The sequence below is a fragment of the Prunus avium genome, chromosome 7 (genome assembly GCF_965620075.1).
Source record: "Prunus avium chromosome 7, drPruAviu1.hap1.1, whole genome shotgun sequence".
NCBI lineage: Eukaryota > Viridiplantae > Streptophyta > Magnoliopsida > Rosales > Rosaceae > Prunus > Prunus avium.
Window position 1 is genome coordinate 20,762,084 of NC_142290.1, and position 15,473 is coordinate 20,777,556.

The 15,473-nt window shown below is 39.1% G+C and overlaps 1 protein-coding gene across 5 annotated transcripts; it reads left to right on the forward strand.

Moving 5' to 3' along the window:
- The first annotated feature begins 3,344 nt into the window (after window positions 1–3,344).
- On the forward strand, window positions 3,345–15,268 carry LOC110765193 (receptor-like protein EIX1). Of its 5 annotated transcripts, none has more exons than XM_088244718.1 (7): window positions 3,345–5,995; window positions 6,255–6,403; window positions 6,541–6,621; window positions 6,720–6,833; window positions 7,632–7,733; window positions 8,519–8,693; window positions 9,180–15,268. In XM_088244718.1, exon 1 carries the CDS (start codon window positions 3,367–3,369, stop codon window positions 5,737–5,739), a length of 2,373 nt encoding a protein of 790 aa, XP_088100844.1. In that variant the 5' UTR covers window positions 3,345–3,366; the 3' UTR covers window positions 5,740–5,995; window positions 6,255–6,403; window positions 6,541–6,621; window positions 6,720–6,833; window positions 7,632–7,733; window positions 8,519–8,693; window positions 9,180–15,268. The 5 variants fall into 5 exon arrangements, with proteins under 5 accessions (XP_088100844.1, XP_088100845.1, XP_088100847.1 ...); XM_088244719.1 differs by having other exon boundaries at window positions 8,519–8,565; XM_088244721.1 differs by lacking the exon at window positions 8,519–8,693.
- The last annotated feature ends 205 nt before the right edge of the window (window positions 15,269–15,473 follow it).

The following is a 15,473-nucleotide window of genomic DNA, read 5'->3' on the forward strand; positions in this document are numbered from 1 at the left end:
AGAGAGAGAGAGAGAGAGAGATGGGTGGGAGAGATTAGTGCATGTGGTAGATTGTGATATTATCTGACAACGTCTAGTAGTTACTGAAATTGCTTCGAAGTCATTATTTGGCTTGACGTGCTGATGTGGGATTGAACTATTTACCCCACAACTTACTCAAATTTGCTAAAATATGATATTTGGTTTGAATATGTTAGGTTCTTATCTTTATTCTTCTCTATAAGGAGGTATATATAAAAGTTTACATGAGTGCTTTACAAGGAATTAGATAAAGTAAAGGATTAGGAAAGTATCTCATAATTATACAATGATTTGACAACTATATAAAAATAGGAAAGTAAATCCCTTAATTAATCAAGGAAATAAATCTCTTTGATTAATTAGGAGACTCACTTCAACACTCCTCCTCAAGTTGGTGCATATACGTCACAAATGCCCAACTTGGTAAGTGAATCATGAAATTTGTAGCACCTGAGTCGATAATCCATGCGGATTTTTGAGAGGACGTATGAAAAGTAGAACCTTTGGTGGTGTTCATAGAAGCACAAGTCTGCATGCTTCTGTGAGTCTGCAATAAGGGAAGTAAAATGTGATATGAGAATGTGAGGGATTTTGATTGGAGGAATTTGATTTGAGGAATTTGATGTATGAATTTGATGTAGGAATTGGATTTGAGAGGTATGTGTATAAGATTTGAGGAATTTGATTTGAGTATGATAAATTTGAGATAAGGCATTTGAGGACTTTTAGATTTGAGGGATTTGGATTTGGGGAAAAATATGAGGAATTTGATTTAGGGTTTTGGATTTGAATATGAGAAATTTGAGATAAGGCGAGGACTTTAGATTTGAGAGATTTGGATTTGGGAGAAATATGAGAAATTTGATATGAGGAGTTTAAAGAACACAGAAACCCTGTGAACACGGCTAAGGACACAGAAAATCTGTGAACACGGCTTAAGAACATAGAAACTTCTCTTCAATCCTCTTCTCCCCCTGAAGAGAAGGCTCTTCTCCTCCTGAAGAGAAGGATATCTCCATGAGAAAGAGAAACAAATCACTTTTCACTCCCCCTTCCCCCCTTGAAGAGGAGAGGAGGAGAAATTTTGATATGAGAATTTAGAGACAACCGAGGATCGATTGCTCTAATACCATGCTAAAATATGATATTTGGTTTGAATATGTTAGGTTCTTATCTTTATTCTTCTCCATAAGGAGGTATATATAAATGTTTACATGAGTGCTTTACAAGGAATTAGATAAAGTAAAGGATTAGGAAAGTATCTCCTAATTATACAATAATTTGACAACTATATAAAAATAGGAAAGTAAATCCCTTAATTAATCAAGGAAATAAATATCCTTGATTAATTAGGAGACTCACTTCAACAAAATTGGCTTGGAAGTCTTTGCATGCATGATCGTCGTGTATCATTGACTTTAGAACTCTTTTTTTTTTTTCTTTATCAGACTTGGAAAAAAGTCGTTTAAAGTTCGCACAATTTGTGTAGGTGGGGACCTGATTATGGAAAATTTTCGTTCTTGTTAGTGTGTCCGCGACGGCACATAATTTTGAACAACCATCTAATTCTCATTTACTCCTCTATACAGGGCATCTCTGTATCATCTCATTGCATAAGAATCATGGGTCACAGCAATGCTTCCATCCAACTTATCTTACTAATTACACGGTCAGGAATTTTATCCCTTAAAACCATTCAAATTCAACTTAGTTTCTGCAGTGCTGATCATAATGAGAAACAACTAATTTCCAATCCGTCAGCAGCCCGCGTTTTCCTCCTTTCCAGCTGCTTCACATGGCTTTGTTTCCTCTTTTCAGACAAAAGGCCATCATTCCTTTCCTTTAACAATTGCCCACGTGAGTTGCTGCACTGCCAACCAAAGAACCATTATTTCTTATTTCAACGATTGCTGCCCTCTACCGAATAAAATAATGCCAAAGCCACATTCTTTTATACCAAGTGTGGCAGCCAAGAAACCACCGACACACATTTGAGCCAACAAAGTCAAGAATGGCTGCTCCTGCTTCCACAATTTGTTGCCAATTTTCAACAATTTGCTATCCAACCCTAAGTATGAAATACTCTTCCTCATAGGTCAAAGTAATAATACCGTCACCAAAAACAAATCTAGAAGTCTTTTATATAATTTCATTTACTAGTAGCAAATATTTAGTCAGATGAGTTGGTGTGCAACAGACTATCAAGGCCACTATTAATCTAGTCCAACATTAATAATGTTCCCAACTTAACAATCTAGGACTAATATTGTGAGTAGACATATCCAGGTTGTCCAGGTATTGGTCTGGGGAAATTGGCTCGGGTTGGAGGTTGATAAGGTGGTGGGTTGTTGTTGGAGAGAAAGAGAGAAAGAGAGAAAGAGAGAAGAGAGAAGAGAGAAGAGAGAAGAGAGAAGAAGGGTGGTAGAGATTAGTGCATGTGGTACATTGTGATCTTATAATATTGCATAAACTCCATTGGCGTATGCTTACTGCTTGATTTGTAAATTATAAACAATTTTCATCTTTCATAATGTGCTCATATGAAATTCGTCAGATTTAAGGGTTAAAAAAATGAAATATAGTAGGATCTCTTGCTCCATATCTATGTCGAGTTATTTACATTAACATCTTCTAAGGTTTCTTGTGTTTTCACAAAACTCTCTCAAGTCTCAAAAATTATGTGAACACCTCCTGAGGTTTCAGTTTGTTTTCACAAAACCCCTTTTCGTTGATTGTTTGTCCAAAAATTGATGATTTTATTATAAAAAAATGTATGCAAATGCAAAATTAACCTCAATGAAGTATATGCAATCTAATCTCAAATGACAAGTTTGTCATTTGGAGAATTTTTTTTTTTGTATAAAATCATCACTTTTTGGATGAAAAATCAATGGAACAGGGTTTTGTAAAAACAATTTAAAACCTCAGGGGATGTTTTAAGGAGTTTTGTGAAAATATCAAAAACCTCAGATGATGTTTTTGTAAATAACTCTTCTAGGACTGCGTCAAATAGTTTATTTGAAAAATATGCGACGCAAGTATTTCTTTGGATATTATTTGTCTGACTTGTACTCCACATTTGTGGTCTTAAATATCCCATGACTGAAATTGCTACTTTAAACTTCAAAGTCATTATCTGGCTTAAGTGCTAATGGGGTTAAACTACCCACAAGTCAAGATCGTAATAGTGTCATTTTCAGGATTTTATCCTTATCTAAGACTTTATGGAAATTTTTCGTTCTTAATAGCGTGTCTGCGACGACACGTACAAAAGCTCAACCATCTCAATTCTCATTTACTCCTATATATCTCTAGTCCTACAAATCATCCCATTGCATAAGAATCATGGGTCACTGCAGTGCTAGTGCTTCCATCCAACTTGTCTCACTAATTATACTGTCAGGAATTTTATCCCTTGAAACCATTAAATTCGGTTTCTGCAGTGATGATCATAATGTGAGATGCATAGATATAGAGAGAAAAGCCCTTCTCAAGCTCAAACAAGGCCTCACAGATCCTTTCGACCGGCTTTCGTCTTGGGTGGGAGAAGATTGCTGCAAATGGAGTGGTGTAGGCTGCAACAACATAACTGGACGTGTCAACAAACTCGATCTTCGCAATCGCAATGACTATTCATTTGGATTTGGTGGTGAGATCAACCCTTCTTTGCTTGTTTTGAAAGATTTGGATTACTTGAATTTGAGCATGAATTCCGTTGGAGGTGTCTTTCCAAGTTTCATTGGATCACTAAAGAAACTGAAATACCTCGATCTCTCTGGTTTATCTTTTGTTGGAGTCATTCCCCCCAATCTTGGAAACCTCTCAAGGTTGCTTTATCTTGATCTTAGTCATGAAAATCTTGAGACTGACCTTCAGTGGCTTGCAACTCTTTCTTCCTTAAAGTACCTTAACTTGGGAGGAGTGAACCTTACTAAGACTACATCCTATTGGCTTCCCGCTGTTAATTTGCTCCCTTCACTAGTTGAATTGTATTTGCCCTATTGTAGTCTTCCCATGCTTCCTCTCACTCTTCCTTCCATCAATTTCACATCCCTTTCAGTTCTTGATCTCTCTGGCAATGAATTCACCTCCACGATACCTCATTGGTTGTTCAATCTCACTAAACTAGAGAAGTTGGATTTCTCAGTTAACAGTCTGACAGGAAAACTGCCTGATTCTTTGGGATATCTTAAAAGCTTGAGATACCTCCACTTGTCGTATAACTCACTTGAGGGTTCAATCCCAAAGAGTCTTTGGGAGCTCTCATCGCTGGTTTCACTTCATATCTCTCACAACAAATGGGAATGTGCCATTACTGAAGCTCATTTTGTGAAACTTAGAGGCCTGAAAGAAGTATCAATTGGAAATTATCCCCCAAACATTTCCTTGGTTTTCAACGTAAGTTCTGATTGGATACCTCCTTTCAAATTAAGATACTTGGAAATTATATCATACCAACTGGGTCCCAAATTTCCTACATGGCTTAGAAATCAGACTGAGTTGACCACGGTGGTACTCCGTAATGCTGGGATTTCAGGCACCATACCAAATTGGTTTTTGCAGTTGGATTTGCAATTAGATGAACTAAATTTCGCTGATAATCAACTAAGCGGCAGGGTGCCCAATTCATTAAGATTCAGCCATTATTCCATTGTTGATTTGAGTTCAAACCTTTACGAGGGCCCACTCCCACTCTGGTCCTCAAACATTACTGACCTGTATCTTAGAGATAATCTATTTTCAGGGCCAATTCCTCATAACATTGGTCAAGTGATGCCCAATTTGATATATCTAGACATTTCTACGAACTCTTTGAGTGGAAGCATTCCCCTATTCTTGGGTAATTTAAGCCAATTACAATACATATTGATCTCAAATAACCTCTTGTCTGGGGAGATTCCTCCTTTTTGGAACAATATACAATCATTGGGTTGGATAGACTTATCAAACAACAGTCTCTCTGGTACAATCCCAAGATCCTTAGGCTCTCTTACTTTACTGCGGTTCTTGGACCTCTTTAGCAACAACTTTTCAGGGGAAGTTCCTTCCTTGAAAAACTGCACTTACCTGAATATTCTTGATCTTGGTGATAACAAGTTTTCTGGACCGATTCCGGCTTCCATCGGAGAAAGCATGTCCAGTTTACAGATTCTAAGCTTGAGGTCCAACTCATTTACGGGAAGCATCCCTTTAAAATTATGTGGGCTTCCCGCTCTCCGTATATTGGACTTCTCACACAACAATCTTTCCGGAAATATTCCCCACTGCATAGGTAATTTGAGTGACTTGAAATCTGAGTCCACTGACGAAGGTAACCTTGGTCGCTTGGGAAGATTTGAGTTTGTGTCTAAAGGAAAAGTGTTTGTATATGATCATCTCTACATCCTTAACCTTGTTACTAGCATTGATCTCTCGGACAATAAATTGTCAGGAGAGATACCTATGGGGTTAACAAGCCTTATAAAGTTGGGCACTTTAAATTTGTCCATGAATCATTTGACAGGAAATATCCCAGCAAATATCGGAAACTTGGAGTCGATAGAAACTCTTGATCTATCAATGAACAAACTTTCAGGTTCAATTCCACAGAGCATGGTTAATTTAACATTTTTGAATCATTTGAATATGTCATACAAAGTTATGGGAACCTCACAACCTAAATCGCCAAATACACTCAATAACACTCACTGCGCAAAAATCAAAAGACGTGACACCTAATAACTAAAGTGTATGTGTTTCTTCTTATTTTTTATTTTTAAAAGACGAAGGTCTAAAAGACAAAGAAAGTAAAACAGAGAGAACCAAATCCTATGGCGCTTCTTCTTCTGAGACCTCCTCCTCCTCCTTATCTTCGGTTCATGGCCTTACGCTTTCTCTCACACTCTTCTCTTCACCTTCACTTCCCCTCCTCTTCTTCTTCTTTCTCGTCTTCCTCTCTTGCTCGCCCCTCCCTCTTGTTCAACCCACAACCCAGGTGCTTTTCCCTTTCATATTTTGCCCCTCATTTCTGCTTATTTTCTGTTTGGTTTCCTAGAAAATGCGGCAACTAGGGAATTAAGGCGACTCTATCAGTATTCCTGTTACAACATAACTTTTTCTTTGTTTGAATTTGAGTGATTTTATTTGTTCATTTGTTATTTTTGGTGATAAGATATTAGTTTTTGTATTTTGCCACTCGGGTTTTTCCTGGGAAAGAGGAAAGTGTTTAAGGGATTTGTTATTGGTTGTGACAGGACCCATATTCCACTGAAGGGCATTCCTAGCTGCTGTGTAGTTCGAAATGCGGTTGCTCCAAGAGCTTTTATGTCGTCTAACCCTGCAACCGAGGCTTTTCAGGGCAGCTCTGGCTCCAATGCATATGGGTATTATCAGATTCAGATAAGTAAGTTTATTAAGGTGTTTATGTTTGTTGGAAATTGTTGCTTATTGATGGGTTTAGTTAGAAATTGTTGGGTGGGACTTGTAAGCTGTCACTCCTTCTTAGCTTTGGCTTGATGCTATAATGTCTAACATGTTCAGGTATTGGAAGGCTTAGACCCTGTTATAAAGAGGCCAGGGATATATATTCGGAGCACAGGACCTCGTGGTCTTCACCATTTGGTATTGCTTTTCGTCACTTTTATCTTTCCATTTTTAATAATGTGCTTTTGCTAGATTCATCTGAGTCAATAAAGAAGTTTCTAATCATGCTCTTTTAGGTCTATGAAATATCAGATAATGCTGTGGATGAGGCTCAAGCCGGATTTGCTTCAAACATCGAGGTTATTTTACTTGCAGATGGTTCTGTGAGCATCGCTGACAATGGTCGTGCGGTATGCTACGTCTTCTATGCCTTTTAGTCAAAAGCTTCAAAAATCCTTTTTTGTATATATTAAAGTAAGAACACAGTGTCATGATTTCTTATAAGATATTCTAATGTTCACACACATGTAGTTTGATGTGCCTCCTTGAGTCCTTAATTAATCCCCTCCTTCGCATCATCTACTTGAGCACAGAAGAAGCTGCACATGAAGGCATATATGTATGCAAGCAAATAAAGCAATGTTTAGTATTGTCCTTAACAAATTTCTAAGTTGGTTGTAATATGCATTTATACTTGTATGTGTTGTGCTAGAAGCCACCAAGCCTTAAGAAAATAATTGCTTTAATACATATCGAAATCGATAAATTTCTACTAGAGCAGGTGCTGCTAACCCAAGGATAATAACAGAAAATAAATGTAAAAACAAGAAAATAAAAGATTTAACGAAGTTCCTCACAACAAGTATAACTGGGTATGTTCCAAGAGCAGCATGTGCAAGCACATACACTATCAACAAATTGGGATGTTTACAAAGTGTTTGGCAACCTCACAACCCAAACCTGCTCTAAATAAGTCAAATATTAAGCATATGTTTCAGTGACACTTCGAAGGTTTGAACCATGAATGATAGAAACTCAACTAGTTCTGGGATTTCTAGTGATAGAAAGACCTTTGGAAATTTATGAGTTGAAGTTTTATATGTTTTTCTTAATGAAGAAAATATGAAATATATGCAACTTGGGAGCTATTTTAAATGCAGGAACATATTATTGTTTTATAAATGACAGTTCTTATGAAAATTATTCAGGTTTTACATGCTGGTGGCAAATTTGGTGGTTCAAGTAGTGGGTATAATGTCTCTGGTGGATTACATGGTGTGGGTTTATCTGTCGTCAATGCCTTGTCTGAGGTATGCATTATCTGTTCATCTTGATTTATTTGGTAAATTTTCCTGCATTTGTGCAAATGTCAACGTTAGAGGAGTCATTCAAGGTTTGCTCGGTGTAGATGAATAGATGAAAGAGGTATTATTCAATTAATCACAAAGAACAGTGACATGAAATGATAAAAGAAAATTGCTCAAAACCCTGTGCATGCTATTTAAAATAAGTCAAGAGTATTGATATTATTGCATTCGATTGAAGTCCCAAGCACTAGCATAAACCATTTCCAATCAAAATTATACACAACCAAATTATATGTCATAGATATGTACATATTCAAACCTGTAAATAAATAATAAAAAATCTAAAAATTCTCACAATTCAAAATTCAGAGATTCCAAAACCAACTAAAACAATCTCTAACCATTCCCCAAAATGAAAAACAGACACAAACAGACCAAACATTTTTTTTCTTCATATTTTCCAGCTTCCCCAGACAGTTATTTTTTTGGTAATTAAAGGGGGTGTATTCAATTGAGATTTTAATAGATTGTAATTACATGATTTTAATGTAATTGATTTCAGCCGGATTTGTAATTATATGATTTTACTTATGATTTTAATAGATTGTAATTACATGATTTTACTTATAATTTTAATTCACTTCGAATTTTACTTATAATTTTAATAGATTGCAATTACATGATTTTACTTATATTTCTATACAAGCTTGGCAAGTAAAAATGATTCAGCATGGGACTGAGAGCAAAACATGGAAGAACTATCTATTCCTACTTTTTACTTGCTACAGGGACAAAGTCGCAGCTAGGTGAAGTACTCCCAATTTCCATATATGGCGTAAGCAATCCTTACTTCTCCACTATGGTCGCCGAAAGTCTTCCCTAATTTACTTCTATTCCAGTATGAAATTTGAATTCATTTGCGGAACTACTTGAAGAGTGGAACGGACTCTAGTCATGTCCAAGGTGTTCATTAAAACTTTTCCTTTGTGTATTTTCCTGTGTTAATCCCATCTTAGCGTAAATCCTCCAGCCCAACAGGCCAACCCAAATTTCCAGCCTAGTCCCCTTTCAGAGAAATTGTAATGAAGGTTGCCTAGCTATTATTAGACGTTCAAATTGACCCCCTCAACATACCCTTTGTTATTAAAGCTCATATTTTTGGTTCCACTATTGGACAAAGTGAAAATTAAGTGCCATTAAACCAAATGATTAGTAGATAATTATTCTAGTGTATTTGTAATAATTTGTAGATGCATCTTCATGAAACATGGTGTATCGTATCAACGCCCTAATTCATCCGTAAAATAATCACAATTGACATGCAACTTTGGTTCATATTTATCTTACTAGCAAGAAACAAAAGGAGGTTAGTGTGAAACCAAATATGAACAAAAAGGAAAACTGCATCATCATTTGGAATTTAAAATATCTATAGCTCCTTTCTTGCAGGCTTCAGCTTTTTCAGTTTTGCTCTACGCGCGGGTTTTCTCACCTCTGAACTTTGGCTCTCTCGCACCTCCCTTCCAGGACCCCGCCCCTGCGGTGGCGTTCAGATCTGTTTTCAAATCTTCCCAGCTACACATCCCATGGAGGGCAAGTCTCCTGGGGTATTTCTACAGAACTATCGAATGACCAAACGCAACCGAACTACGGTTGATTGCGATGCTGAGCCGGAACGGCCCACGCCTACCCTTCCGAATCCAGTGATGGAAGTTGAACCGACCCAGGTGCCTGCAGTGTCCGCTGGCACTGTAAGTTTTCGAGATAAGCTCTTAAACAAAGCAGATACTCTTAGGAATGTTGGTATTGCTATTAACTGCCTTGAGGATAATTATAAGGAATTGAACGATGAAGAGGATGTGACTATCTCGCGAGGTGATCGTGGTCCTTGTATCCAATTCTCTGAACGCGCTATGTCTCGGTTATGCAAGCCCTGGGAGAACGCCCTAATCATCAAACTCCTTGGTCGCTCCCACACTTACAACTACCTCCATGCTCGGCTTCAGCAAAAATGGGGCTTGAAAGGGGGATGGAAACTGGTGGATTTAATGCACGATTACTTTGTGGTCAAATTCGATCTTGAGGAGGATCTCAACTTTGTTTTAACTGGGGGGCTGTGGATCATTGCAGGACAGTATTTAGTTATGCAACATTGGAGACCAGGGTTTTGTCCGGCAACTGCCCAAACTACAAGAATGGCGGCTTGGGTTCGTGTATCTGCAATACAGCTTGAGTGCTTTGATGTATGGGCCTTGAAGCGTATTGGCAATCTGTTGGGAAGGCTGTTAAAAATTGATGCTCTTACTACCTCCCAAAACAGGGGAAAATTTGCTCGTCTTTGCGTTGAATTAGATTTGACCAAACCTCTGGAAGCTTTTATCCAAATCAACCAAACTTGGTATAACATTGAATATGAAGGATTACCTGAAATCTGTTTCTTGTGTGGTCGCTATGGGCACAAGAGAGAGAACTGCGAAATGAACAAGAAAGAGAATTGCGAGATGAACGCCCGGGAAAAACTAATTTGGGTGGAGAAGGGCAGACTTCAAAGGATGGCCTTGGAGCTGAGGTAGAAAGGGTTGCTACCAAGGAAAAAGACAGTACTGATGCTTGTATGGATGGTCTGAGAGGGCCTTGGATGATTGTGACACCTCGCAGAAAATCCAAGCATATGGCAAATGATAAGGGTAACAAGGTACCTGCAGGCAAGAATAATGGATCTCGTTTTGATGTCTTACGACAAGTGGGAGAAACCCCTGATATGGGAGAAAGCTTGGCTAATGGTCATAAGGCACATACGGGCAAAACTCAAGCTGGCTCATCCAGGAGGGATGCGGATATAGGACAGAAAGTTTGGACAAAATCTACCACCAATTTCGTTGGTAGTCGGACAGCTTTGAATGACATTTCTAATGCAATGGTGGAAGAAAATGCCACTAGAAAAACGAATTCCAAGAACACTGATGGGCCTGCAAGAATGAACCCTGGAACCTTGGTCAATAGGGGTAAAATGATTATTGGTGGCAAAAGGATAGTGCAACAGATTTCAGTCCAAGAGCAACTAAACAGCTGGATACAGGGAAATAAAGAATATAATGACAAAGGCACTTATATCTTTGGACACCAACCACCTAATATTGGTGCGAGTAATATTGAACATGATGAAGACTGTGACACAGAGTTTGATGATGCACATGAAGGTGAGATACAGCAAGAACATATGGAGATGTCTGAGGGACAAAATGAACCTTCACTTGATGAGAAGATTGAGAATAATCCCTTCATTATTGAAGGTATGCCTCTTGGCCTATAAATCGGGTGTAGCCCATGGGATACGTATACTTCTGCTAGTGTTTTATGGATTTAGTCTGCTGGAATGTTAGAGGTGCTGCTTGCACTAGTTTTCGAAATAATGTTGTGGAGTTGATTCGCACACATCACCTGGATCTGTTGTTTATTTGCGAACCTAGGATTAGTGGAAAGAAAGCTCTTGACATGGCCAAATCTCTTGGTTTCTCTTCTTATGAAATTGTGGATCCCGTGGGCTTCTCTGGAGGTTTGTGGTTGCTTTGGAATGATAACAAGATTAACATCCAGATTTTGGGCACTACTGACCAAGCTATTACTTCATGTGTCTCCTGGCATGGTCAAGCTCCTTGGATTCTGACTACCATCTATGCTAAACCCTGTGCAAGCAAAAGGGCTATGCTTTGGGATTACCTCAACTTTGTGGCTAGTTGCCATCAACTACCTTGGATTCTTGCAGGTGACTTCAATGAGATGTTATTTATGGAAGACAAACTTGGGGGTGCCAACCCGTGCAGGCTGAAAGGCTTCAACAAGTGGTTTACAGAAAATGATATGATTGACTTGGGTTACTCTGGTCCTAAATTTACTTGGACCAATAATAGGGTTTTTGAAAGACTTGACAGAGCTGTTTGCAACCTAAATTGGATGCAAATGTTTCCTGATGCGAATGTGTTGCATATTCCGAGAACCAAATCCGATCATTGCCCCATCAAAATTTGCTTACAGTCCCGCCAGATCTCCTCTCCAATTGCTAGACCCTTTAGATTTGAAGCGATGTGGATGCAGCATGGAAACTTCAAAGACTTTGTGACGCAGAAATGGGGACAGATTCCGGGATCTGCTCTTGACAAGTCCTATGGGCTAATTCCACATCTGAAACAGTGGAACCACAATATTTTTGGCCATTTGAAACGTAAGAAAACGCTTATTCTTGCTAGATTGGATGGTATCCAAAAAGCCTTGTGCCATTGCCAAAGCACGTCTCTGTTTATGCTGGAGGATTCTTTGGTGTAGGATTATAATGCGTTACTTGACCAGGAGGCATTATTTTGGCAACAAAAATCGCGGCTTCAATGGCTACAAGAGGGGGATAGAAATACAAAAAATTTCCATATGACAACTATAATAAGGAGAAGGAGAAATAAGATTGAGAGACTGAAAGCTGATGATGGTAGTTGGGTGGAGGAGGCTAATGGCTTGAAAAACCTTGCTGTCAACTATTTTTCCAACTTATTTTCCCAGGGCCACTTAGTTCCTACTCACATGGCCATACCTAATATGTTCCCAGGTTTGGCATGTGCTGATCTTTCTAATTTGGTGAAGCCAGTTGATTTATATGAGATTAAAGATAGCCTTTTTAATATTGGCAATCTCAAAGCTCCAGGAGTGGATTGTTTCCCAGCTGGGTTTTATCAAAATAATTGGTCATTTTGTGCCAATGACATTGGTGACTTGGTCTGCAATGTCTTCAATGAAGGGGTTGTGCCTACGAATCTGAATGAGACCCTCATTACCTTGGTCCCCAAAATTGACAGCCCGCAAAATATGACCCACTTCAGGCCTATTAGCTTGTGCTGTACTCTCTATAAAGTCATCTCCAAAATAATTGTAGCTCGGCTGCGTCCGCTCATGGTGGATCTGATAAGCCCTCATCAAGTCAGCTTTGTGCCGGGTAGGCAAATTTCTGATAACATTGTTATTGCGCAAGAAATTATGCACAAATTTCATGTTTCTAAAGGAAAAAAAAGGTTTCTGTGCTTGGAAAATTGACTTGTCAAAGGCTTATGACAGATTGAATTGGAGCTTCATTGAGTATGTCCTGAATGAATTGTCTTTACCCCCGCAACTTATCAAATTGATTATGGATTGTGTTTCTACTGTAAACTATAGAATTTGCATTAATGGGGAGCTTACTGAGGCCTTTACCCCCAAGTGCGGGATTAGGCAAGGTGATCCACTATCACCCTATTTGTTTGTGCTTTGTATTGAAAAATTAGCTCATATTGTGATGGATGCTGTGAATAGTAAAAGATGGAATCCTGTGAAACCTTCGCAGTCTGGCCCCGCTATTTCCCACCTGTTTTTTTTGCAGATGATCTAATTCTTTTCGCTGAAGCTACCCCTAAGCAAGCTCGGGTTATGAAACACTGCTTAGATACTTTCTGCAAAGCCTCAGGTCAGACAGTTAATTTTGAGAAATCCATGATCTATTGCTCTCCTAACACTTGCAGTGTTGTGGCTAGAGAAATCAGCTATATTTGTGGATCTCCTCTCACTTCAAATTTAGGCAGATACTTGGGCATGCCTCTGCTGCACTCCAGAATAAATAGAACTACTTCTCATAGCCTGATCGATAGAGTTAATAAACGGTTAGCAGGATGGAAAAGCAAGTTATTATCTCTAGCTGGGAGGGCTACTTTGATTAAGGCAGTTACGGCCTCAATCCCTGTCTATGCTATGCAAACTGTCAAACTCCCTGCAAGCACTTGTGATAGCTTGGACCGCCTAAATCGTAACTTTTTCTGGGGGGGAAGTGTGACAAAACAAAAGACTCACTTATGCCAATGGAACTTAGCTTGCCGCCCCAAGAACAAAGGGGGTCTGGGCTTCAAAAAAACTTCAGATATGAACTAAGCTCTATTGGCTAAAATGGGGTGGAGACTCCATCGAGGGGACCCGGGACTGTGGGCAAAAATATTTGAAGAGAAATATCTGAAGGGCCATTCTATCTTAGAGAACACTCTCCAAGGGAAAAAGGTCTGCTCCTCCACTTGGAGAGGTGTTTTACATGGAGCTGAGTTACTCAGGCAAGGTATGATTTGGAGGTTAGGTAAAGGGGACCGTGTTCAATTCTAGAATGATAGGTGGATCTCTGACATCCCTCTCATCCAGCATGATGGTATCGTAAGGCCTGCCCAACTTAATTGTACAGTTTCTGAGTTCATGAAAGACGACTGGTGGGATGTTGATAAGTTGAGAACTATGCTCAGTGAGGATTTGGTCCAGAAGATTGTTAGTTACCCTATTGGTTTTGGTACTAACTTGAGGGACGCTCATATATGGGACTCTACCGCTAATGGTGTGTTCACAGTCAAATCTGCTTATGATTTGTTGTTCAGAGACGATGGTCGATCTGATCCCTTCTGGGATGTGCTTTGGAAAATTAAAGTTCCTCCTAAACTGAAAGTCTTCTTCTGGTTGGCGTACCAAGACAAAGTCTTGACAAACGAACAGAGAACTAAAAGAAATTTAACCACAGACCCTTCTTGCAGCCTCTGTGGTTGGCACTCTGAATCTGTCCTCCATCTCTTCAGAGAGTGTCCTAATGCCATAAAGGTCTGGGATGCTGTCTGCACTCCTAGGCAACTCTCTAACCTATTTACTACTAGTTTGCAAATCTGGCTTATGGGGAATTTGTGCTCTAAGGCTACTTGGGGAGCTGGTCTGCCTTGGTCCTCTGTGTTCTTGTTCACATGCTGGTTTATCTGGAAATGGAGGAACCATTATATATTTACTGATAAGAAGGAGTTGCCTCCTTATCCGCAAAAAATAATTCTCCACGCAATTAATGACTGGGTTGATTCTTCCATTGTACCGAGTGGAAAAAAACCCAAAGTGTTGATTTCGCTTGTTTGGGAGCTGCCTGCAAATGGCCTCTTTAAACTGAACATTGATGGCTCTAGGAAATCTCTGTCTGGAGCTGCTGGTGCGGGAGGGGTCATTCGGGACTCTATGGGAGATTGGAAGGGTGGCCTCGCTGTGAACTTGGGCAAGGGTCAGATTTTGGAAGCTGAAATGTGGGGTCTTTGGTTTGAAGCTGGCTGTTGATAAAAGGCTTTCCCCTTTGATTGTTGAGATGGACTCTGCCATTGCCGTCCACTTAATCAATAAGGCTGCTGTTAATGAGCTACATCCTCTTGCTGGATTAATTGCGAGCTGCAGAAACCTCATGAATATGTTGAATATCTGTGATGTCAATCATATTTACAGAGAGAAGAATCGCTTAGCGGACTGCCTGGCCACTTGGAGCTATAATATTGATATGGGATTATGCGTATTTGATACCGTGCCTCCTTGGGCTGCTACAATCCTAGTGGATGATATTGTAGGGGTTGCCCAACCCCGCTTAGTTTGTTTGTAGTTCTCTTTGTTAGGGGCGCTGCCCCTCATTCTTTTACCAAAAAATAAATAAATAATAATATCTATAGCTCCAGTGGTTAAGAGCATTTATCCTTGTATCCCGGTTCTTAGGTTCGATTCACACATCCCCCAAGATCTCTTGTATAACAAAAAATGTTTGCCTTTTTTAACAAAATATACCAATTATTACCTCAAGTTAATTAACAAATGAGGTGACACATAATATAACACTTGCTTTATCTATATATATAAAACAAAAGGCAGAGAATGGTGAAACATTCAAAATACCAGAAA

Excerpts from the sequence above, each read along its gene's own strand:
- LOC110765193 (XM_088244718.1), top strand. The coding sequence starts at position 3,367 with ATGGGTCACTGCAGTGCTAGTGCTTCCATCCAACTTGTCTCACTAATT.